We start from the raw sequence: 24525 nt of genomic DNA, 5'->3' as shown, positions 1-24525 counted from the left end.
CGGCGGGGCAGGAAGGGGCGGATCGGGCTGGGCTGGGAGCGCGGCTCGGCTCGGCTCGGCATGGGGAGCCCGCGGCGCCTGCTGCTGCTGTCCAGCTCCAGCCTGCACGGAGGGGGGTACCTGGAGCACTGCCAGCAGCACATCCAGAGCTTCCTCGGGCAGTAAGCGCCGTGGCAGGGCTGCGGGAGGGCGCCCGGCCCCCGCCTCCGCCGCGCCCACCGCTCCGCTCTCTCCCCTCTTCTCCCAGGAAGGTGAAGCGGGTGCTGTTCATCCCCTACGCCCTGCACGACCGCGACGCCTACGCCCGCACGGCCAGGGAGAAGTTTGAAAGCCTGGGTAAGGCCGGTCCGGCTGCTGCGGCCACGCCGGCTGTGCCCGGGCTGCCGGGACCGCTCCGGGCACGGGGAGCAGGGTGCGGGCACGGAGCGCCCCGGGACGGCAGCGCTGCAGCGGCTCGGGCACCGCCGGGCACAGGGCCGGGCCGGGCCGCTGCGGTACGGCAGCCAGGCAGCGAGCAGCAGGAGCCGGCTGCGGGCTTCTGTCTGGAAGGACATGTTTTAGTGGCCTCCAGAAGAAATCCTGCCGCAAACACGTGTACCCACTCCAGGAAGGAGGGTTTTATCCCTAACTATTAAGTGGCATCTTTGTATCCTTCTTAATCGCATGAGGGAACATTTCTTCTCCTACATCTTAAACCTCTGCTTAAGCTGTTCGACCACTGGTGTTAAGTGAAGACCATTATTTAAAGCACATCAAGGAGCCAGAGTGTTCCATGATGGACAGCAGCTGAACTTTGCTTGGGGCAAAGTTCTCTGCCGAGCAGCCTACAGCAAGACCCTCCACCTAGTATCTATCACTGTCAAGAATAACTTTGGACCAATTAGTGTAGCAATAATCAGTACTCATAATAATCAGTACTCACTTCCCAGGCAGCACACTTTGCTCCTTGACTTGCAGGAAGACTGCTGCTATCAAATGCCCGTGTTCTTCTGTCTCTCTTGACACTTCGTGTACTCAGTGAACCCCAGCAAGGCAAATCTATCAAAGTCAGACATTTTAACAGAAACAATACTCCTATCAGGTATTTGCACAAGCAATGCTAGAACCAACACATCCTGTCAGACTTCAGGACAGCCAAGCTGAGGACTAACAGCTTTTTCCTCATTTTCTAGTTACCTGGTAATGCTCAGCAGGATTCTGTGCCTTGGCCTGCACCTGCTGGGTGAAATTCTCAGCTCCTAGACACCGAATGCATATATCCACAAAACAAACAATTCCGTTTGTACAGCTGGATGCTGAAACCCTGCACTAATGTAGGATGCGTGCTCTGTTTTACATTGTAGAGTTCCAGAGAAATTTCCCTGGTTGAGACATTTGGCTCAGGGTTGGAGGAGGTGGGCAGGGAGGGATTGAACATACCACATTCTTCCACCAGACTGACCTGGCAAAGGTAAATACTTTTTTATTTAAGGTTATGGGCTGGACAGCATTCATGAATCTTGTGATCCAGTGGAAGCCATAAGGAAATCTGAAGCAATATTTATTGGTAAGTTTTACTTCTTACTCCCCAGTGAAGGTTTATACAGTCCTGGATTAGTCCTGCTCAGAGGTGGCACTGAAGACCAACAATTAAGCAGTTAGGCCTATTAATTAGAAACTACAGGGGATAGTAGTTTGGGAGCCCAAAGACCCTAAATTTAGTGGTGGGCTGGGAAGTAGTTTTATTAATGGAACTTAATCTCCAGCAAATTTCAAATTATTATTTTGAACAGTATCTCAGTGTAAAAACATGATCATAACAGCTGTATCATCACTTTAGCAAGCCCAAGAAGTTCTAGACCTGGGTATTGGAAGAGAGGTCACTGTCAGACAGTGGCAGCTTTACAAGGATGACTCAGGGCATGCCCGTGGCCCGCCCAATCACCTTTCTTCTGAAGCTTCTGTTTTTACTGCTTCTCAGAGCAGAATACTGCCCTGAATAGAGCATAGAACTCATTGCACCTGCCAAGTTTGTCAAGACTTCAGTTAAAACTGATGGTGAAAGCATGTTAAAAAAGCTGAACTTTCTTTCTGCAGGAGGTGGGAACACATTCCGTCTCCTGAAAGCTCTTTATGACAACAATCTGATACATGAGATCAGGAAGAGAGTCCTTGAGGTAAAACTACAGATTCTGGCCAAGTCTGAATGGCAGGATCTCATGCATGAGCTTTTGTTCAGACAAATCTGAGCTGAGTCTGCATTTTTGTCTCTAATATACCTCAAATGTTGAGCCAGCTCAAACAACCTGGTGAGCTGAAAACCATGGCCAAATAAGGCTGTCATTGAAAAGACAAAGTCAGCAGTCTGTCTTCCTAGAGCAGTCTTCTAGATGCTGGATTACAAGACCCTGGGATGTACAATGCTACATAGAACCCTAGAAGTAAATCCCTCAAAATACCAGTCAAAAGACCAGTGCAGGATTTAATCTATGTCCAGAAACCCTGTTTTTCAGCTTGAGATGTCCACTTCATATCTTGTTGATATGGATGTGTTCATGTTGCCGTTGTCTGCTAATAAACTGGTGATAAAGCTGGGTCCATACGTGCCCTTTAGACAGTGTCCTGTTGATGTTGAAATTGATGTAGTTTTTGTATCTCCTTGGAACTGAGAGGTGTGAGTGCCATTGAGCCCCTCTGGTCAGCAGCACCAGTCTAGCTGGTGAATCTCATAAGGCATAAGGTTCATCTCATAAGGTGAATCTCATAAGCTGGTGAATCTCATCTCTGGAGGAGAACAGAAGCAAGGTGTTCCCTAGCAATGTGGAATTGCAGATGACTTTATGCAGATTTATACAAGCCACAGTAAGGCCAGCTGCCAAGAATAAAGGTTAGCTAGGCTTATCTTAATATATAGAAATTCAATGTCTGTTGTGGGAATGAAAGCCAGAAAATGTCCAAATACCAGTTAAATCTGAGTAACTTTGTGGTTGTATTACCACCAGTTGTCTCAAGACAGCTCTGTTTTTACAAATTGTTCAGCATTACCTGTACAGTTGCATATTTGTGTGGCATTCTTCTATGTACAGCATAGTACTCAGTACTAATACCTAAGCAGTGTTAAGCAGGTCATGGTACTGCTAAGTTGATGCTGTGACAACATTGCACTGGGCTTCCAATGGTCTACTTTCTCCAGAAGCTAAAGCCACTTGCAGATATTTCCTTTAACTGCAATAGAAGCAAGTCTCTCCTCTTAATAGCAAAGGCCAAGATGCACTGACAGCCCGATGAATTCTCTCTTGGTGGGTCACAGAGTTGTGAGTACAAGGCAGGCAACAGTTCTCTGACACAGAAGCTACTGCCCACCTCAGAACCTGAATTCTGGTTCTGCTTCTCACCAGTCAAGTTAGCAGTGAGGTGAGCTAGAAGGACTAAGTCTGATCTGACTGATGAGTCTCTGAGATGGATAGAAGATGCTATAGAATGGAGTTCTTCTTTGTGATACTGCAGACTGAACATGGCTTTTGTCTTTCAGGATGGAATTCCTTACATTGGATCCAGTGCAGGAAGCAATGTTGCTACCATCAGCATCAATACCACCAATGACATGCCAGTTGTTTATCCACCTTCCCTGCAGGCTCTAGGATTAGTTCCTTTTAATATTAACCCCCACTACCTGGACCCAGACATTAAAAGAACTCACATGGGCGTAAGTAAAGCACACCAGAACTAACACAGTAACCAGGGTGTGGAGGAGTAAAAATAGTGTGCATCTTTGAGGCCTTACAAAGCTAGAGAATGTCAAACAGCTGCTCCCTAGGGAAACTGGAAATGCCAGTGAGGCAGTAACACTTTACTTCCTCCTAAAGCTTAACTTTGCTTGGGAACAGGAGTTGGCAACAGTATTACTGAACAAAGTCTTTTTCACAAACAGAAGCTCTTCAGTGCCTGAAATACTGTTGAAATGCTTGATATCTGGCACGGAATGGGGGAATTAAAAAAAAAAGATAAACCTGAAGTGTGTTAAGTTGCAAAGCACTGTGGTTCTGGAAAATTCTGTCTTACCTGCTGCTTGGGAAGACCTAACTTGAACATAGATTAAGAGGCTTAAATATCTGAAAGTCTGAAGAAATGATCAGAACAGGGAGATCTTGAGATTCACAAAGTTGTTGTGTAAGAAAATACCTGGGCACCGGTGTCCTTGCAGGGAGCACAGCCTGTAATGTCCAGTGCAGAGCAAGCACATGCACTACAGCTGAAAGAAAAACACTTCAGCCATCAAGCACAAAGACAGATTTCCATACAGTGGGGAGGAGCTCCTTCTTGAATAGCATGTCAACTAATTCCTCAGGGAAGAAACTGTGTGGTGCGTCTTTTAACAACCTAAATACTTTCCTCCTTGTAATCAAAATTCCATGGTTAGAGGAGGTATTAAGAATTAGGGAACAATGAAGAGATGGTGGATATGGGTGTGCTTCTAGAATTTAGATGAAGTTGTAGGTATTCATTTAATCAGCTTGTCACTAGATAAGCAGGCAGTCTTTTCCCTATAAATAACTTCTGCTCTTTCTCTCAGAGGAGGCTAGAAGCTCTGTGCTGTACTAAGTCCCTGCTGTGTTCTATGTTTATCTTTACTGTTGCTCAGTTCAGCAGCAAACCTCAGGAAACACGACAGAGCTGTTCACAGAAGGAAATTCTTCTGTGTAATACCTACTTGAAGGCAAACAAGCAAATACTTAATCCCTGAAAATCCATGATTCACTACTCTCTTTCACAAAGGTGGCACCTCAGGCATTTGCTTCTACCACCTTCCTGGTAGTATTAGTACTATCTCTGCACACAGAGATAGTACTAAAAAAACCAAAAACCAAAACAAAACAAAAACAAACAAACAACAACAACAAAAAAAAAACCACAAACCCAACCAAAAAAACCCCACCTGGATGAACTGAGTAGAAGTAAGTTTCAAGGCTTTTCAGGGTTGGAACTGTATGAGTTCTGCTTGATCAATCTGCAGTAAACTGCTGCTAGTAATGAAGGGTAAAACACATATATATTAAGAGTCAATCCTGCCATCCCAGTCTCCTTGAGGGGGAGTGCCTGCTTTGTTTAATGTTATGAAATTGTTTTATGTCATGCTGCCTGGATAGCTCCAAATCTTACTTTATGGCCTGGGAAGCTAAATCGATGCTCATTATTGCAGAAGACAAGAGAGGAAAAAATCTGCCAGTACCATGAAGAACCAAACACCCCTCCAGTTCTGGTGAGTAGTAGTTCTCCATCAGGAAGCTGTAGCATGATAAACATTTTAAATGCCATCATGCTAGCTCTCAGTGTGGGTTCCCTGCCTGCCAGGACTTACAGAGCCATGGCTTGGAATGCTAATTGGATTCTTGCTAAGAGCTTCAGCCTTGCATGTTGCTCATTGCAGAAAATGGGTTAGGGCCAATGAAATGCGTGCTCCTGTTAGCGTTGCTCAATTTTAGGCAGCTCTGATCTTCCCAGTCACTGGCCACCATAGATTGTGTGTTGGGGGTGGTGTGTGTGCACGTGGTACAAAACTCCCCTTAATCTTTCTGCAGATGCTCTTAACGTTAATCTCTGTAATACAGTTTCTGAATTTGCACATTCAGTAGTGTATATGTAATCTCATTATGTCTGCCTGGGGAAGTGGGGCCCCCATGTTACCTGTCTCTGTGTTTGATCTTGTAGTATAAAGTTTGTGCATTAACAAACCCAGCTGGCTGTTGCTTGGCCCAAACTGGATCTAAGAATAACTGTGGGAAAAAAAGAGTTTCCTCTCCTCCTTAATGGTTTCTCCTTTAAGAGTGAAAACTGAAATAAACAAGAAAATCAACTTCTAAAACAAGATAACTCACCTAATTTTGTCTTTATCTCTTTGTTAGGTAAGCAAGAAGGTTTAGTCTGTAGTCATGGTGGCACTAAGACTGGCCTGCTTGTGACAAGCATTCTACCCTTTCACTTAGCTTGAAGATCATTTAAGATGCTTCCACCTCCACAGGGCCTGCGGGAAGGTACGATGCTGTTAGTGGAAGGAGATAAAGCCACGCTGCAAGGAGCAACAGGAGCACGTCTGTTTCTGAGGTAAATGCTTCACTTGAATTGATATCCTCCTTCAGACAGAAAGGAAGAGAGGCTTCTATTAGACTCCTGGCACATGCTGCCTGTCCCCCACACCAGAAGTTACTTAATCCCTTGGTTCCATTTCTCTTTGGGGAAAATGTGAGTACTGTTTAATGTTCCAAAGGAGCCAACAGCCCTCCAAAGGATGTTTGACTAACCCAGTGCCTGCTTTGGCAGTGCATCCATTGATACTTTTGTTTCCAAATTCTGGTTACCTTTCACAGAAAGAGCTCCCATAGTCAGCCCCTTTACCGAATGCCAGGGAAGTGCCAGTTTGGCCCTAATGCACTGAACTCTAGAACAAGGGAATCCAGATCTAGAGTTATATGGCTGCTGTTAAGAAATCTAAAATGCACGTCACACGATATAGGCAAAGAAGGGAGCCAAAACTCTGCTGGTTCAGCATAAGGGTGCCTTGACCCATCCCCAGTAACGGATAGAAGCAGAGTAGTCCCACCTCCCACTGAAGCTCACAGCATGGTTTGTCTTGTTTGCAGGGGTAAGAAACCAACTGAACATGAACCTGGAACAGATTTCAGCTTCCTCCTGACTGACAGCAATCCTCTCAATCCGTAGCTTTCTGTATCCTGCAGCAGAAGTTACTACATGGGGAAGACAATGAGGAAGAATGAAAGAGATGCTTGTAGTCCCAAGGTGGGTGGGGAACTTCAGCTTTATAAATTAATTTATATTTTAAAATATAAATATGCATTAGTGGGCTCTTTTCCTTACCCCAATGCATGTCTCAGACATCTCCATCCCAGCAAAAAGACACTTTTTATTGCAATACTTAGATAATCATAGCTATTCAAAGCTTGAAGAGGCCTGTACCTTCACATATCCACTTTTGAGTACTTCCCCACCAAAAAAAAAAGTGGCCTTAGCACAATTAGGACAGGACACAGAGTCAGCTGTTCCCACTCTCTGCTTTTACCTGCTAAATAAAAGAATTGTTCATTCTGTGTACTTCCACAATTACTTGAATTTTTGTGCTATTAATTAAGGGAGAAATTAGGCATTCAATTACTTTTATTTGCTTCAGACTCATGTTAAATATATACAATGCTAATTATGTACAAAAGTGTGCATGTTAAAAATTTTCAGGTTACAAACTTGCAAATCCTAGAAAAGTGCAAAATTTTTAAACATCTTCTACCATGCTGTACAGGAAAAAAATCCATCATTAGCCAATATACACACTCTTCAAACATATTGATCAAAACAAAGTAAGACATACAGTATACTCTTAAAGCACCCAGAGGGAAAAAGATATTGCACAGAAGACAGACAGCAAGTTCATTACAGTGCCTGAAGGCTCATTTCTCAAAGTAGCTATTTCCAACACTCCTTAGACCTAACACTTCACTCTTTAAAAAGGCATTTTTTGGCATTTAAAGATCCATTTGTAATCACATAATTGCACAATCTGTAAGAATTATCAGAAGATATGGTTAACTGTTGCTGTAAGGTCTTGGCTTCCACCCAGATTAGCATCAGTAGAAATTCATCAGGCAAACTGAGTAGCGTCACAACACTGACCAAAGGGAGGTTGTCTCACATGCAGCATTTCTCTAATCTCATACTAAGTTGCTCCTGCAAAATCAGAATATGTATTGCAAGTTTTTCTTGAATTCCTTTCTCCCCTCGTGGCTTTAAGAAACAGCTCACAGCTGTGCATGACTGAAGTAGTATTGTCAGGTGCAAGACTTAAGTTTATTTTAAAGCCATTTCAAGGCAAAAGATACGGCTCCCTTGAGAGGAAAATACTGACTAGATAGGAAGCTAAATAAACCCGTGGCCTCCAAGTTCTGCTAGATCTATGATATATATGGCTGGATATTTGATATTCCAATCTCAAAACACCTTAGCAGCTTTATACCATAATCTGTACTGACAATCATGCTTCTGGGGCAGAAGATGTGTGATGAAATTGTGTCTGCTGAGTGTAAGCACAGACCTAAACTCTGGAAATACCTGCCAAACTTCTCAAGTCCATTGGACAAAATGAGGAAGAACACACACTGAAGGAACTCCATTGAAAACAAGTGAAACACCGATTTTATTTGGGTCACTTAGGTAAATGGTAACTAAAAGAAAAACACACCAGTCTTCTTCCACAGATGCACAGCAAAAAGGGGAGTTAAAACTGAATGAAAGCTACCTTGGACTAAACACTGCAAGCAGTTCCTCACACAGGGGGTGTTCAGGACTGCAGTGAGGTGAGCGGCACCCAGCTGAAATGCACAGCACGCTATGGTGCCACTCAGAGGCATTCTTACATTCAGGCATCTGATGACTAACACTGAAGAAGGGAACAATAGTATTTTACCAATTTAATTTTTTTTTTTTTTTTTAACACAGTAGCTTTTTAGAAAACCCTTGCTCCCTTCAAAAGTATGTGCTTACAAGGGCAACTTAGTAATAATAAGATTGGCTCCTTGGAATGGAGGGAAAGACATCTTCCAAACACTTCAGTTGACTCTAACATTGGCATACAATGCACCCACATGTAAATGATACCAGGGAAACTTACTCTCCCCAAAAGGAGACTACCAACAAGTGTCATGTTTGCAGCCAAAACCAACACAGCTTTTAAGCCAGAAAGCATAAAAAGACCTAGAAAGCACTGAAGCACATGCTTGAATTTCCATTCAAATAAATATAACCCTATGTAGTGCTTTCACATAACAATATTTATTAGAGCAGGCCCTAGGCTCACATTAGGATATGCACTTATATGTGCACGCTTCTCTTTTTTGAATGCTTTGAAAGGGAAAGAAAATATTCACAGCACCTTGGCTCAGCAGCTAAACAATTGCCAGCAAGGTGCCTTTAGCAGTGGAAGACAGGAATGTTTCAGGTGACAATACAGAGCATGTGTCTACAGAGACTCTCAGTACAGGAGCAGAAGGAGGTTGACATCTCTACACCCCTCCTAGCTCTAAGGCTCCCTACCACTCACTCTATAATCTGTACACAGATACACATTTTCAACTAAATACACGTACACAGTAAAAGCTTTGCGCAGCATTTGGTTCCTTTGCTTATCTTTTCTAATGATTTTGTTAATTAGGATTGGGAAAGGTTTGCAAAGGAAACAGGGAGGAGGAAGACATGGTTTAGGGAAGTGAGGTATACAGCTCCCATTGACTAAAGCAGGAGTTAAAACACCTACCTGATCTGTGTATTACAAAAATAAACTTTTCATTCCTGCAGGACTATTTTAAAGCTGACTGATGTTACCAGTCCTATAGATAGTTTTTCAGTGCAGAAACTTAGTTCTTTGCACTCATTTGAAGGACAAAGGAATACAACTTTCAAGGGGACCCTTATAAGACAGCCAATTGACTTGGCCATTTAAAGCCTGTGAAGACTGATAAACCTGTTTTGTGATAATATGCATGATCTAAGGTATGCCAGGGGAGAAAAAGCTTGTTTAAATCAATGTTGCAGATTAGCAGAACAATTGTAATATGGATGTGGGTGAGTTTGGTTTTTTTTTTTTTTTTTGGAGGAGAAGTTGTGGGGATTGGGGGTGGTTTTGTTCATTTTGTTGGTTTAGGTGGTTTTGTTTGTTTTTTGGGTTTTTTTTCCCCTCTTTTTACTATCAAACAACCAATTATTTTCCTACAAAAATCTAATTTCCACGATGTGTATTAACCGTCAGGACAAATGCAGTTACTTTAGGACTGGGATTATTATGTTGTACTGGTAAGGTACATGGATGAGAGAAGATGTGGTTTCTAGATATCCTATAAGCAAGTAATAGGTAAGTATATTAGTACAGAAAAACTTGCCTAAGTCAGATGCTACCATGAAGAGCCCTTCACTTTCTGTGTGCTTGTATAGTTCAAACCCAACTAAAAAGACAACTAAAAATACTATCAAGAATTATAAGTAAATTGATCTCGAGAAATGTAACAAACAATTCACCTGAAGTAAAAGAGACATGTCTTCTAAATATCCTTTGGTTTGTAAGCTCAAAACTGTGCTAAGAAGTTAATGCTGCTAACTACTTGATCTCATTTATATACAGATATGAAAAGTAGGTCAGTTTTCAGTTTCTTTTAGGTATATATATTTACACTCCTACTTACTTATCTTCAAAGGTAAGCATATTTTAAACTTCGATAAATATTTTTAGAGTTGTTCCAAAAATTAAACAGATGAAGATATCACAAAGAAGATCTTCACAAATGTAGTGCTATGAAATGAATGTCACTTAAGACTTGTTTGTTCTAAATTCCTCATTGGAATCCTCATCTCAAAACTTTACTTTTTACAAATCTTTGATCAAACCAAAGGAGAATCTTGTTTCACCAATGCTACCTGAAAAACAAAATGGGATCCTAAACTTTATTGACTTGAGCAAATCACGGAATTACGAAAGTCAGTTCAGCAATTCACAGTGCACTGCACACCAGGCTGTAATTCAACTGGCCTGAACAGCTGATCAGAAAAATTATTTTCTATTTTTAAATGTGTCTACTTTTTATGCAATTAAGTTAAACCTAAAAGAAACAACATACCAGCTAATGCTGACACTTAGGACTCATCTTTTATTTAAAGCTGGTTTTGGATAAAGGCAAAGTGCAGACCTTCAAAGCTATGGAGGCCCTTCAGAGAGCCTCTGGCAGGGATGCCGAGCTGTGATGGTGTGCACCTCCTACCCCCAAGGAGCAGAGCTCAGCTCCAAAGGCCATGGATGTTGCCATTCTACCTGGGGCATAAAGCAGCTCAGAGCTCACCTGCCCTCTCCTTATTCTGCTGCTGCTGCTTTGTCCTGAGCACAGACTGGCCTTGAGTTTGAGAGCCCACGAACTGTCCACATTTACACCCGTCCCAGGTATTAGTGATGATCGCCCAGTGCTTGTGATGCTCTGAAATTATGGTATTTAAATGTCAAAGGTCTTCATCATAAACTATTTCAATTATTGCAACATTGTATTTTACTTAAAATGACACACTGTATTTAGTAGTTTTTAATACTGAACTACTAAAAATGTCAATTCAGCTGTTGTCTAAACGTACCTAACCTACAATAACATGTTTTCAAATGCCTGTGCAAGTGACAGTAAGAAAACTGTGCTCCCACCAAACACTAAAGACCCATCTGCCTTCTTCCACTTGATTCTCATAGCCTAAAACGGGATAATTTCCTGCCCTTTCCCCTCCAAATAACCACTTAGCCTTGTCAATGCATTTAAACACAACATTTATGCATAGATATAAAACCCATCATTTCAATGCCCCAACTGAGTTTTTCAATCTCCCATACACAGAAAGATCTCACACTCTGAGCTGAAATACTTCTAAACTACTCTCCAAAGAGCTCCCCCGAAATGCCTTCATGAAATCATAATGGACAAGCATACTTCACATTCTCATGACCAAACTTAATACTTCCACAGTATCCTTAGTATTCTTATTGGATAGGTAATTGATTAAAAATAGTATTTTTCACTTCTCTATAGCTTATTTGAAAATATGGGATGTGGGTTAATTTACTTTTTTCTTTTACATACATGGAGTATGAAAAAATCCACATCACTCTACTCTTGGAAGTTTAATCCTCTCTTGGCAAGTGACTCAGGAAAATAACTCTCCTAACTTTCCAGACAATCCAGTCTGTCACAGTGATTAGGCAGAATATTGCAACTATGCATAGACCCACTTGTTCGCTGATCTGATTTATTATTTTATTTACAAAAGTTAAGAAAATGCAGCACAACTTTCTTTACAAAGTACTCCAATCAGCCATCAAGAAGGATCTCTTTTTTTCCAGTAAAGAAAGTGAGGAGGAGAAGTCACTTTGAATGAGACTAATATAACTTGTAAAGATTATCCTTTAGCAGGGGGGTAAGGAGGGTATTATTATTTCTATAAAATTAATAAATATTGTGCTTAAAAGTTAATGAAATGAGATTATACATTATGTTCCTCATGCAGTTCAACAACTCCCCAGCCAGAGGGAATATCTGATACCATTTATGAGAGATATAACACACATTCATTTCAATAAATAAATAAAATATAACAAGAAAAGTGATGGTAGAGGGAAGAAAGAGGGACCCAAAAGGGAACATAGTAACAAACAATCACACCTGCCTTGTACCTGTGCTCCCCTCACCCCATGGGATTTTCTTCTTTTAATACATACATGAATATACATATATACACACAGACGTATATATACACATACACACACTCCTTCACATGCTGATCTGGAAATTCATGTTTTTCCCTCAGCACCCAGCTTTTCTAACAGTATAGGGTTTATCATTTCAATCAGTAATATTAGAAAAATATCAGATTGATAGGAGAATGCACACCTTCTACCATCATGTACTGCTAAACAAAAAACAAAAAATCAGTAATGGTTTCCCCAAAACACAGTAAGCAACTGCATACAGCACACATAACAATGTGATACTTTCTTTTACCAGGTCTTAAATTTTGAAAATGGATATATCATCTGTTTTTCCCTGCTTGTTTTTCCCATCTTGTTTTTACAGAAAAAAAAAAAATATGGCTAACAATTGGTTTGGTGAACACCAAGCCAAGAAACAAACAGGTGCTATTTTTAATTGAATTGTGCTGCAATGTTGCATAATGATTTTGCAGTGCAGTGGAAATTTATCTTTTGTTTGCAGGAGTTGCCTTACTGATGAAGTAGATTGATATTTGACCAATATAGATAATGAGTCTTCCTGGGCATTTCTGCAAGACACTAAATATATAATGAGATTTCTTGGTGTATGCCTTAAGTTTACTTAACAATATAAATGATTTTCAGCAGCAATATTTCCTACCTCCTTCAGCTTTTTCACCACCTCCAACTCCTTCGAAGTTATTCATGTTTGTACTTAAAACAATTTCTGATAAAGTAGTGCAAAACAGATGTTCCTTGCAGAGCAGCCTAAAACTGGAACTACACAGAAATAGAGAGCAATAGCCATTTACACAAACAAACTGTAATAAAGTTCATCGGGCTAACAAATGTATTGAGGAGGTCGTAACCATCACCTATCCAATTCTGAATCCAACCACTGCAACTACCAGAGTTTTAATTTAGTGAGGAATAACAGTGCTCTCAAAGCAAAGCCAAATATCTTGTTCGTTATCAAGGAGCATCTGGCCCTACTCGGCTTTAAATCAAATGCTACTTATCTTAAGTTCAATTAGTAGTCTGGGGGTTTGAAGACTTGTGAGGGGATTGTTCAGGGGTTTTTCAGCCCTCCCAAAACACAGTTTAGCAGCTGTTGAGAGAGGGATTTTGCTGTGAACAAGTCGACACAGTTCAGGACAAATCCGCAAGCAAGCTAACCTGCATGAGTACATCTGCTTACTACTATACCTCTACCACTGGTTCTTCAGCAACAGACTTAAGAATCGAAGCCCTAATTACGTATTTATACATTTAAAGTGACCAAAAGATTAAACATTTTTCTGGAATCCATGAGAGAAGGTAGAAGCAGCAATCACTTGGAATCTTGAGTGTTATATTCAGTCTCTCCTGATGAAATCTGGCTGAGCCGTTTGCTTGATCCCCACAGCTTTCGGGAAAGCTGACCTGAGCGCATCTGTTTAAAAGTAATTCAGAGAAACAAAAGGAGGGGGAAGGGATAAGGTGGATAAATTAAAAAGGAATTCAGACACTGAATCTGGTGAAATGCAGACACTACAATGTACCGCATAAACAAAATATACCAACAAAAAGGTTTTGAAAATAAACTAAAAGTTACACTTAGGGATGATTCTTGGGACTGACAAAAAACAAGACACAAAACACTAACCACAGTCTTCTCTGATTTTGAACAGTTAAAGGGATATTACCCACTAAAGTGTACTAATATGCTTAACTTACTTCAAACAGCTTAGAAAGAGTGTTTAGATTGCTATTTTGATAGGAAGGGAAAAGAAGAGGTGAATGCCAAGCAAAAATGAACCAAATGAGAAGAAAGGACATTTTATTTTAGAGATTTCAAACAGAAACTGCTAGAAGTGGGGAAAAAATAGCCAAGATGCAGGACAGTGATAGCAGAATAAAGGAAAAAGAGAAAGGTTATCTCCTGGTGTCAAATTTATACAGTCTTCCAAAGACCCTGGGTGAAGTGTTCAGAGGAATGTTTAAAGCAGAATTCATAGTGAGTATTCCATAGGACAAGACAGATAACGAGCAACCAGAGGCCATATTAAATCCAGCATCTGGCCATATTAAATCCAGCAACCTGGCAACAGTTTGTAAGAAACTCTTAATTACCTAAGCACAAGGTTGATGATTGGCCAGTAGTGATCAGCCTGGCAGCTGATTAGGTTCTGAAGTTCCTTGCAGTTCAGTAAACAAGATCCATGCCTTTACAAGTTTGAGAACGGTTCCTCACAGCTACTACTACAAATGTAACCTGCTTCAGAGCTGTCTCAGCACAGCAGCAGTGTTCTGGAAAAGGCACAGCCCTGACCAGGATTAACACTAACACGTGGTAACTGCCACAACATCCAAAACAGCAAAGTAATGGTTAAAAATACAAAAGCGTTTCTTGTACTCCGTATTAGATACTGTCAGTGCACAAACACTAGAGGCCAATCTTAATACCAAGCAGCATTTCACTTTTTGCATTTTCACATTAAAGCAAGTCTGTGCTAAGGATCCAATCCTCTGTCCTAAGGATCAATATTAACACTGAAAGCTGTAACTACAACACTGTCTTCTGCAGATGGATAAAGTTCCAGGAATTAACACAGTCCTTCCAAACTAAAAATAAGTCATTCAACAAATGAACACCCCACATACACACACTTTTCAAATATATTCATTGATGCCATTATAGAAAACTAGAAAATCTGGGACATAATGTTATTCCTTATATGTTTGTGTTTTAAAAAAAAAAATCTATTTACACAGATATTAAGCTTGCATATCATCTGAACTGTAAACAGAAATTCTTGGAAAAAAAGTAATTGGAAAGCCTCTATAAGCATAAAAGGAATCCAGTCTTTGAACCAACACTTTCTGCATAGTTAGAAAAATAGATGTGATTAAAAAATGAAAATAAGAAAACAAAAAGCCTTCAGTCTAATGATACACACAAATTTCAGCCTACAAAAGATCTTTTCTATGGAATAGGAAGCTTAGAAACGACAGTGACTTTAAAACTGCTATTACAACCATATGTTTAACCACATAATAATCATCTCTTTTTCAATTCTACAATAGGAAACTGAAAGTCAGTGGAAACCTCCCCTCCACATCCAGTGCAAGCAAAATCAGACTACCATTGTGTGAAGCCTTTTTCCAATATTAAACTATGTATCTCCTAGCAAAAACATTTAAAAATACTGACAAATAAAGTTGCTCTGTTTTCACATTTAAAATATAAGATTGAATTGATACACACTTTTCTGGCATGTACTAAAGATCGTGCAAAAGTGATGATCACATTTTCAAATAAATACATAGCAGCACAACAGAGATTGAGTTATAAAGATAATAAGCAGTTTTAAGTTAACTCAAGTACTTTGGAAGTCATGACAAGAAGTAATTAAAGCAAAAACTATGTTTTGCACAAGAAAATTTGGGCATATCTGTTTGAGAGATGGATGCTCTGTAATTCATATTGCATATGCAGGACTAACCAAGTTTATATTCACCATATGGAGCACAGGCATACTGGGAACCTACAGAAGTGATTCCTTGTGCATTGCCATTAGAGACTCTCAAGAGAAAGAAATAATACCCTTTTCCCCAATGTCAATCAACGCATATTAAAGGATATCTGACAGAAACCATAAAAAAATAAAGAAAGTAGCTTGCTCTCTTTCGTTTCCAATTTTCTTCTGGAAAATTATTTCACCAAGAAGAGGCTGACCATACTATCCCATTCAGAAAAGGTTAGCTATTATGACTTTGCTTATTCAGATGTGAGTGATAAAGTCTGGAAGTTAGTCCAGCTGAGCTTCCCATCTGCAATCCCTATATACCTCTGATTCTTAATCAGAACTTCCAGTAGAGCAGTCTCAAAAGTTATTTGTTTCCCACTGAAAACTGAAACTTGCTCTTAAATTTACCCTGCCACAGAGGAGACCTCTTGCTCAACTGGAAAGCAGAAATAAGTGAACTTCCCACTGTTCGGTAGAAAAAGTTCTTGATGCTGGGTTTTACCTCTGCTGGCTTGCCAACACCAACGATAATCAACTTGCCGTCCTCCAAGCCCACAAGGATGTGGCTGTACTCTTTGGTGACAGAAATGCAATGGATTGGCAGTCTCATGGCTAAGGGAGAGATGCTCAGACTCAGGCTGAAAGGAGCAAAAATCACAGAGAGAAAGTATATCAGGTATCTGCTTGCACATACTGCAGAGAATCACATGCAGGTGAAATTGCTGTCCACAGGATGCACTATAAAACACAGTTTCTCAAAGATGTAATTTGCAGGTTCAATTACCTAATTGTATCCTAAAAATCTAACTGTATCCCAAAATAGAGCTTCAGTAACAAGAACAGATGTGGATAGGTTAAGTCAGTAAGCCAAGACCTTTTCAGTGCAGAACAGTGACATTGGTCCCAAGCTGCCTCCCGTTCTGAGGGGCAATGGAGCTCTACAGAGCTAAGCAGTAAGTGGAGCTCAAAACTCAGTGCAGAACTACATGAGGCTTGATCCTGCAGTTGCTGAGCTCCCTGTGACTAATCAGGGGATCAGCACAGTTTGCAAGCTGACACCTCTTCCTGTCAGTTCTAGGTGTTTAATTGGGATAAATGTCTGGGAAGAAAGAGATTTGTTACAACCTCTCATTTTATTTTTCTCCATTTATTCTATTTTTAGTTCCACCAAAAACATTTTTGTTTTGGGAAAGACATTAAAAGCAACAGCTATCACCTGTTTATTAGTTTATTACACAGCCATTTCTCTGTAAGCCTCCATATCTATATCTCAGTAAAAATGGTGGTACACTACCTGTAGAGATCCCGTATGGAAAGAAATCCTTGCAAGCTGCCCATCACGATATATTCACCAGTTACACACAGATCAGACACTTCCTCCTTCAGAGTCTCAGAACCCAAATACTTCCCATTGACAGAATAGAGATGCAATGCATTCTTATCCTGAAGAGATCAAAAAGAAGTATGTCACAGAGGACTGATAGGATAAAGAATGTTGTACTTGTATACTTTGCTCATTAAAAGGCACTAAAGTGGCAACAACCCACAGATGGTAATGCTGACAACAGTCTCCTTGTTGAATGATACAAGAGTAGTGAGCCCACACCCAGTGTGTATGGAGGTAAAGTCCTGTATGGAAGTTTATGAAGCTACCCCTTAATGTAATGTTTTAATATCTTACCTACTCCATTTAATCAATTATAAATTTCCTGGAAATATCAATGAATTTAATAGACAGGTCTCTCTTTTATAAGAATTTTTGTTAAGAAAGAAAAAAGCAAGACTGCACTCATCTCCAGTCTTGCTACCACCCTTGTTCCCTCCCCTGCCCTCCCAAATCCGAAAACAGAAGGAAACAAGCATATTTCCACAGGGCTATATCCAGAAGCATTTTCTAGACAAGCCAATGACTTCTTGCTGGATTATAGACACAGCTAAAAAAACATCTTAAGTTCTTCCAGCCTGGCATTATCTCGAATCTCTTCTCTCCCCACCTTGCTGATGTAGTTAGTATGCCTACATCAAAGAGATTTGTTTTCCAAGGAATCTCCCAGTTTAAAGAAATCACAACAGCACTACCATTATTAAAGCAGCTACACAGCTCAAAAGACACAACCTTATGGCTGTATCTCCAATCCCAAACTAAGAAACTGTGCAGACCCTGAGCATCTTGCACCCACAACTTAGTGCTCCCCTTATAAGCCTCTGTTTCTGTGCACAGTGGAACTCGTTTCCCCTAGTTTCCCAGTCCGAAGTGGCTCTCCCAGGAAGACTCATTAATGTTTGAGCATCTTCCTTGCAGGAGTTTGGAGATTTTAATGAAACTCACAGGAGCACAATATGCCTGTCACTTACCCTTTAACCAAATTTCACTCGCATTGGCTGGCAAAATTTAAAAAAATTATGGAAACTGACACCACATGCTCAAAAAGCCTCTTTACTACAGGAAATTAAAGTTAGATACGGTTATGATTAAAATCTTCGGTGACAGAAACAGAGGCTTTCCACAAACTTAAGTACCTTGAGAGTAGTCTTTCCTTCCACGCTGGTGTGGACAACTATATGGCCTTCCCAGGACACAGCCAGATTGGGAACAGTCAGCAGGAGAGAACTCTCACAGGGCGGTCGCAGAGTCCTCACGTACTGACCCTTCCGAACAGTGCGGACAATAACAGTGCCGTCCTGCAGAACCACATTTAGGGGAGTTCATATCCAGCAGGAGACTTATCACAGCTTCCAGTATTCACATACAGAGGATACAGGGAATGCTTTGAAAGCACTTAAATCCTTCATGGAAGGTGAGGACTCCTGAGCATTAGGAAGTCTGCATAAAGCAGTCTTCCCCTCAAGACCATGCACTACAGGCATATGGAAAACAAAAATGCAAGTAGGGCAAGAGCGAGGATAGGCAGCAAATCAGCCAGTTCACATTGATGAGCAGGCATTATGTGGAGTACAAAGCCAGAGTTCAGCAGCCTGCCTGTGCAGTGCAGCAAGGCAGACCATGAGCAAGAGGCACTGAACCTTCAGGGTTAACACAGCAAGGAAGAAACAAACAGAACACCCTTGCTGTGAGAAGCTTAAAATCTGCATGGAAGTCCACACGTATTAAAGCTCATCTGTGCAGAATAACACCACATAGGTGAGGCCTGTGCTCTGCACAGCAGATCGAGACAGTCTGATTTAAGCAGGCAGCAAAGGGGATGGCACATATCTTCTTGATAAGCAAGGCAGAAGAAAAAGATTGCAAAGCAGTGACTTTTTTTATTATTCCTACTTCAAACATCTTACATGCTTTGAGTTTGGTTGAGAAGAGGCAAAAGAAGGGAGAAGCAGGAAGGTGCTTACCCTGGATCCTGACACTGCCATATCCAGTTCAGTGCTGATGCCAACACTTGAAACTTCGTCAGTGTGCCCATAAAGGATCTGTAATGGCTTAGGTGCCAGGCCTACAGGCACTCCTCCCTGAGAGTAACAAAAAGTGCAATGACACATTCTCTGGCAGCTGAAGGACAAACAAAAAATGAACTTCTGGTATCTTCAGTACCAGTTGTGTGAGGTGTGTGTATCTGACAGAGGCCAAAGCCAAAGGCATAACTCACCACTCCAATATCAATGTATTGCCCACTACATCAGCACCTCACTTACTGAAACCCCAAGAATAAATGGACATGGAGTTACTGTGTGGGTGTGAGAGACAAGGTTACTTAGATGACTCCTTCCTATCCCTGCAGGAGTGCAAGGACAACAGCAAGCAGCTGTTGCTGTTCACTACTAGGAGCGAAAAACTGCCTAGAAATGCAAAATTCTTACTTGCCTGCCCTGAAAATAATCTATGAAATCTTTAAAAGAGCCTCTAAAACAGTGCACTTCAGCTATATAGTAACTAATATGCACAGTATTTCAGAGAAGACAATGGGAGTAAAATGACAATGCTAATTGATCTTAGTGCACTATCTTCCCTACAAACCGGAAAAGAAATCAATAAAACATAACAGCAAAAGAGAAAAAAAAAAAAAAAATCCAGAAACTGCTTCTGAGTATGCCTAAATAACCCACCTGCTGAACTATTTGCCATATTATACAGGTAGTATCTCTGGAGCCTGAAATTAAATGAATTCCACAGTGGTCTATTGCCAAGCAGGTCACAATATCTAAATAAAGAAAAGAAGAGGAAGCTGTCACATGGGTAATTAAGACTAATTCCCCACAGACTGACAATGTGGATACAATTTGTCACACTGTATCCTGATTTGCAGTCAGCATGAACTACTCCACTGTGATAAGGGCTGGTGACGCTATCGAACAATGAAATCATCATACAGCCAAGGGTACCCACTTGGCACATTCAGCTTTGCTACCTAAAAATAGCAGGCAAGCCTTATTTTGAAACTACATCAAAGCACCACTCCAGTGACTGAAAAGCCACGCTCAAGTATTTACGTGTAATCACAACTCAAGCATTCTTCTGTTCTTACGCTGCCGCTCCTCTACAGCTGCTGCGCTCGTGTGCCCAGTACTCTGAGGTCACCAAGTAACACACACCAACCCTTTCCATTCCCAACACAGTGACTGACCCATGTGCCTGATGTGCTGTCCCATCAGTTTGCCTTTCGTAAGGGACGTCACTCGGATGCTGTTGTCCCAGTGTCCACCACTGAAGAGCAGCTTTGCATCGTGGGACACTGCAAACAGCTTGGAGGTGATCTCCAGCCCTGGGGCAAATGGACCACTCATGCTGCGCTGTGTTCTGCAGGCAAACGAGGAGCAGTTAACAGTAACCTCGGTTCAAATCCACCTCTTTTGTGCTTCCTCTGCCTTTAACAATCACTCACGAATTCCAACTACAGAAGAGGCTACATACACGGCAAATCTCTCACTGCCACCAGTGACTGGCAGCAAGATCTCATTTTAGGTTTTTTCAGCCTTTTACACAATTGGACAACTCATCTCTCTACTAAGCATTGTAACATAAAAGACAAAAAGGAATATTCTAAAAACAAAACCAAACTCACCACATATAATTATGCATTACTATAGTGTAAGAATGTATGAAGACTGTCTCAGTTGTCTGAGTTTTTATGGTTGATAATTAGAAAAAGTAGCTCTAAGAATGAAGCCTGAACTGCCACTTACATAACTCTACTAGAATGCCCTTACAGATTAGAGGTTATATTACTGAACATCAGAAGATGCATTCTTAAGTAAAAACTCAGACAGTGAATGCAGTACAACCCACTGATTTTGAACAATTACTGTATTTCATTATTTTAGATGCATTCATCTGTACCCCTCCTCAAATTCTGCTTACTTGGGATTTGTCACTGTTGTATCTTTGATGAATGTAAAATAGTTGGAAATATTTTTGTCATAAGGCAGCCAACCATGAGTTCCAATAACGCAGTTCAGACTTGTCGTTACCTAAAAAAGTTTGATGAAAAAGCTGATGAAACACAGAGGTTTATTTTCTGCTTGCTTTGATGCTAATAGAGCTTGCATAAAGTCCAGCAGAGGCTTCTTGAAACCTACCACAAAGGAAAAAGCACATGCACCTCTCCCCAGACAAACAAATCAATAAAAAAATCCCTCTCAGATGAGTTAATCCACATGTGGTACATGGACCCATATTAGAACAATCTATGTTTTACACAGGTCAGAGAAGTTGGGGTAGGAAGAATGGGAGGGGACAAAAACTAAAAATCCCAGCCAACAAACCCCTCTAAAACATTTAATTACAAGTCAGACATTTAGTTTAAGCTTCTCCTCTGCACTGAATCTAATTTTTAATAGTAAACACCATTAAATAATTATTTATTATTAAGTAATACTTAATAACTAACACAGGAAGTTTAACATTGTTACTAGAGTTTCATTTCTGAGGAAGCAGCAATGGAATCTAAATATTCAAGGTTATTTTCATTAGATATTTATGAGAAACACAAGGAGAATTTTAGATGTGTCCAAAGCACCTATGAATGTACCACATTAAGCCAAGACAGTAATTCTGACATACAAAATAGGAGTATTGGAATATTCTTTCCTGTAAAACAGAGGTATTATTGCACTGGGGCAGTGCCTAGGCCTTATATACAGATGCAAATACAAAACCACTGTTCTCCTTTCATTATTTGCTGTCTGCCATAGTACAAGAACGTCTGTTAGTGCAAGAGTTAGTTTTAGGAACACTGCTGCCTTTGGAGTGTGCATGCACCAAATACGGCATAGTTTAATGTATGGGTTGGAAAGCAATGACAAACAATGACACCATTAATAACTCAATGCTGTAATTCTAAATCTGGACTGCATTGCATTAGCAAATGGGTTGTTGCAGGGAAGTTGATCAAGTGGCAACTTACAAAACGCCTCACTACAATTTACAGCCAAGTCTCATCAGCTCTTAAATGCCATTCAACGAATCAGCCTGGCTTCTCCTTAGAAGACAAATATTTAACTTATAACTGACATTCATTACAGGTTAAAGGAACACATTTGAGAAGCAACAGTTAAGAAATGTTTCTCTACAAGCTGCATGAAAAAAAATACACCCATTTGACTATCTGCAGTTTAAGAACTGTATTGAAACATGCAACTCACCAAGATCTCTGGGCTTCCCTGAGAAATAAAGGAACGTGACTGATTCCTGGGGACAACAGCTTTGACAATGGGCACACCATCACTAATTCCCTAAAAGAAAGGACATGGGTTTGATCTGATTCTATCCAAAAGCTAAAGGATAAAGAACCTGTGAAGAGTAAGATCCAAAGCCTCTGGAATCAGTGTCAGACCTTCAGAGGACCCTAAGGCATTGCTACACACCCACTCAGTCTGTGCAGGGAAGCTTCATCACAAACACTGCAAAATGAAACCCTGACCACAAATCAGGGAGTTCAACTACCAAGTGCAGCGAGTTCTCACACACCAGTGAGGTTTGCAGCTTTCTTGGTGTGGTGACTAATTTAGTACTCAAACAACACCCACACAAGCAGCCAGCAGATTATGGGATTCAACCTCTATGAATCCAGCTAAAAAGACATAGCTCATTTAATACACACTGCACTGTAAAATATTTTCTCTAAACAGGAAGCAAGTTTATCTTCATCTAGGTTGTGACCTTTTGTTTCAAGTACATCAGAAGTTTCAGATTAAACAATTTCAAGTAACACATCTACCTCTATGAAGAATGACTTCAGCTCAGTGAGGTGTTGGAAGAGATTCAGAGTAGAGGTATCACTTTTAGTTAGTCTTTGCACTACCTCTTCTGCTGACAGCCTTTGTGGATGGGGCTCCTAGGAGGCAATATTTGAAGGAGAGACAAATTAGACTAGTTTATCGATTTGTTCAATGCACGTGAGATACTCAGACTCTTAATGGGAAAACAGTCTTCAACACCTAATATCTCTTCTTGAAGTAAATTAATTTATTTTGAAAACAGATTCTTTGGTAAGGTGGCAAAGATTTAATGTTGCTAAAATCACAAACCATTACCTTACAAATCATTGTTTTTTCAGAAGTCCTTGTAACTCAGTTGTATTTAACCACAAAGTTCTGGTTGAGAGGGAGCAAAAGAGTAGTACCTTTAACAGCTGACAGGGAGTTTGCCCAAAATTGTTTATCATTCCTTCTAAAGCCTTCCTTTCCTTCTCATCTGTTAAAGCATCCAAATCCACAGCTCCTGGATCACAACCAGAATGATGAAGAGTAGGGGGGGGGAAAAAAAAAAGAACACAATCCAAACAACTTATTAAGAACCAATATGGTCAACTAACGTTCCAAAACTTAATTTACTTGCAGCGTTATGACCCTTTACCCCCAGAATAGCCCCAATAAAATGCCTCCATTAAAAATACAACCTGAAAACTCCACTCTGCATGTGAAATTTTAAGTGTCTCTGTCAGGGCAAGAATTGCAGGCCTTTGTCTTATCGAATCTAATATACTTCATTGCAAGCAACAAGTAGCACACAAAAACCATTCGAAAGTTAGGTTTGAAATGAGCAGATTAAATTTGTCTCTAGTATTAGGTGCTTTTAAGCAATGTGCCTGAACTCTAAACCACAAGGAACCTCTTCCTACAAATGCTTTTAAGCAAGCAAATAAGTGACGAGAAAACTCAGCAACTTTTCAGAAAAAAAAGACAAGAAACTGTAGGAGCCCTCCTTTAAAAAAACAAAAACTGTACTTGTTTTTTGATAAATTACAAGGTTTGCTGCCATATTTCATCTATAAATCTGCTGCCTTACCATATGCTACTGATGGTACGCTCACAAACCAAGTGTCTTCTGTCTAATAACGAAAACTCACAAGCCTGATGACAATGACAAGAGAACATACTGCTTTGTACCTTCGTAAGTACAATAATAGAACACATTAAGCGCCTCCACTGCAGCTGGTCCCCTCTGCTTGTAGCCAAAAATCAAATCTATCCATTCATGAAGATGGGCAGAAACATACTCAGATTCCTAGAAGGAAAAAATGCTCTTGTAAGACTAAGAGAAATATTGCTCCCATCTTGAAGTTTTTACTGTGTTTTTGTGGGAAAATTCAATTCCTAAATTAAGAGTATCCACAAGTTAGGTATTTAGCGATGTTTAGGGCAGAAGCATAAGAATATCCTTGTGTGTTACGGGCAGGTAAGAGGGAAAATCAGTACAGTGACACAAGAGATGTGCACTATTGAAATGCACCTGTGCCAGCTCCCTAACACCAGACAGCATCACCCTTAAATAGCAAGGGAAGCCTACTCACC

At 40.6% G+C, this 24525-nt stretch overlaps 2 protein-coding genes across 9 annotated transcripts in view; one reads left to right on the top strand and one right to left on the bottom strand.

Annotated features, from left to right (window-relative positions):
- Positions 1-35: 35 nt before the first annotated feature.
- Positions 36-15472, top strand: LOC120754898 (alpha-aspartyl dipeptidase-like). Of its 3 annotated transcripts, none has more exons than XR_005701599.2 (9): positions 43-161; positions 248-336; positions 1472-1546; positions 2077-2156; positions 3512-3685; positions 5180-5239; positions 5999-6081; positions 6618-6774; positions 15338-15472. XR_005701599.2 is itself a non-coding variant. In XM_040069125.2 (9 exons), exons 1-8 carry the CDS (start codon positions 61-63, stop codon positions 6694-6696), a joined length of 741 nt encoding a protein of 246 aa, XP_039925059.1. In that variant the 5' UTR covers positions 43-60; the 3' UTR covers positions 6697-6702; positions 6870-7139. The 3 variants fall into 3 exon arrangements, 2 of the variants coding, with proteins under 2 accessions (XP_039925058.1, XP_039925059.1); XM_040069125.2 differs by lacking the exon at positions 15338-15472 and adding an exon at positions 6870-7139 and having other exon boundaries at positions 6618-6702; XM_040069124.2 differs by lacking the exon at positions 15338-15472 and having other exon boundaries at positions 36-161; positions 6618-7139.
- Positions 7136-24525, bottom strand: part of NBEAL1 (neurobeachin like 1) — a 78503-nt gene continuing 61113 nt past the window's right edge. For all 6 annotated transcript variants that reach the window (XM_040069119.2, XM_040069118.1, XM_040069117.1 and 3 more), the window contains 12 exons: positions 24121-24238; positions 23355-23452; positions 22950-23066; positions 22375-22464; positions 21092-21201; positions 20358-20530; positions 19840-19934; positions 19129-19245; positions 18301-18462; positions 17075-17223; positions 16283-16418; positions 7136-13703 (listed from right to left, as the gene is read on the bottom strand). In XM_040069119.2, the coding sequence (XP_039925053.1) occupies positions 13602-13703; positions 16283-16418; positions 17075-17223; positions 18301-18462; positions 19129-19245; positions 19840-19934; positions 20358-20530; positions 21092-21201; positions 22375-22464; positions 22950-23066; positions 23355-23452; positions 24121-24238 (1467 nt within the window). In that variant the 3' untranslated portion in view covers positions 7136-13601. The remainder of the gene's footprint in view (positions 13704-16282; positions 16419-17074; positions 17224-18300; positions 18463-19128; positions 19246-19839; positions 19935-20357; positions 20531-21091; positions 21202-22374; positions 22465-22949; positions 23067-23354; positions 23453-24120; positions 24239-24525) is intronic.

The sequence above is a fragment of the Hirundo rustica genome, chromosome 7, assembly GCF_015227805.2.
Source record: "Hirundo rustica isolate bHirRus1 chromosome 7, bHirRus1.pri.v3, whole genome shotgun sequence".
Classification (NCBI taxonomy): domain Eukaryota; kingdom Metazoa; phylum Chordata; class Aves; order Passeriformes; family Hirundinidae; genus Hirundo; species Hirundo rustica.
The sequence above is the reverse complement of the archived record's forward strand: the minus strand, read 5'-3'. Positions and strand labels throughout refer to the sequence as shown.

Coding starts and splice junctions, on each gene's coding strand:
- LOC120754898 (XM_040069124.2), top strand. CDS start 61: ATGGGGAGCCCGCGGCGCCTGCTGCTGCTGTCCAGCTCCAGCCTGCAC. Junction 162..247: donor ATCCAGAGCTTCCTCGGGCA/GTAAGCGCCGTG, acceptor CTCTTCTCCCAG/GAAGGTGAAGCGGGTGCTGT. Junction 6,082..6,617: donor GGAGCACGTCTGTTTCTGAG/GTAAATGCTTCA, acceptor TCTTGTTTGCAG/GGGTAAGAAACCAACTGAAC.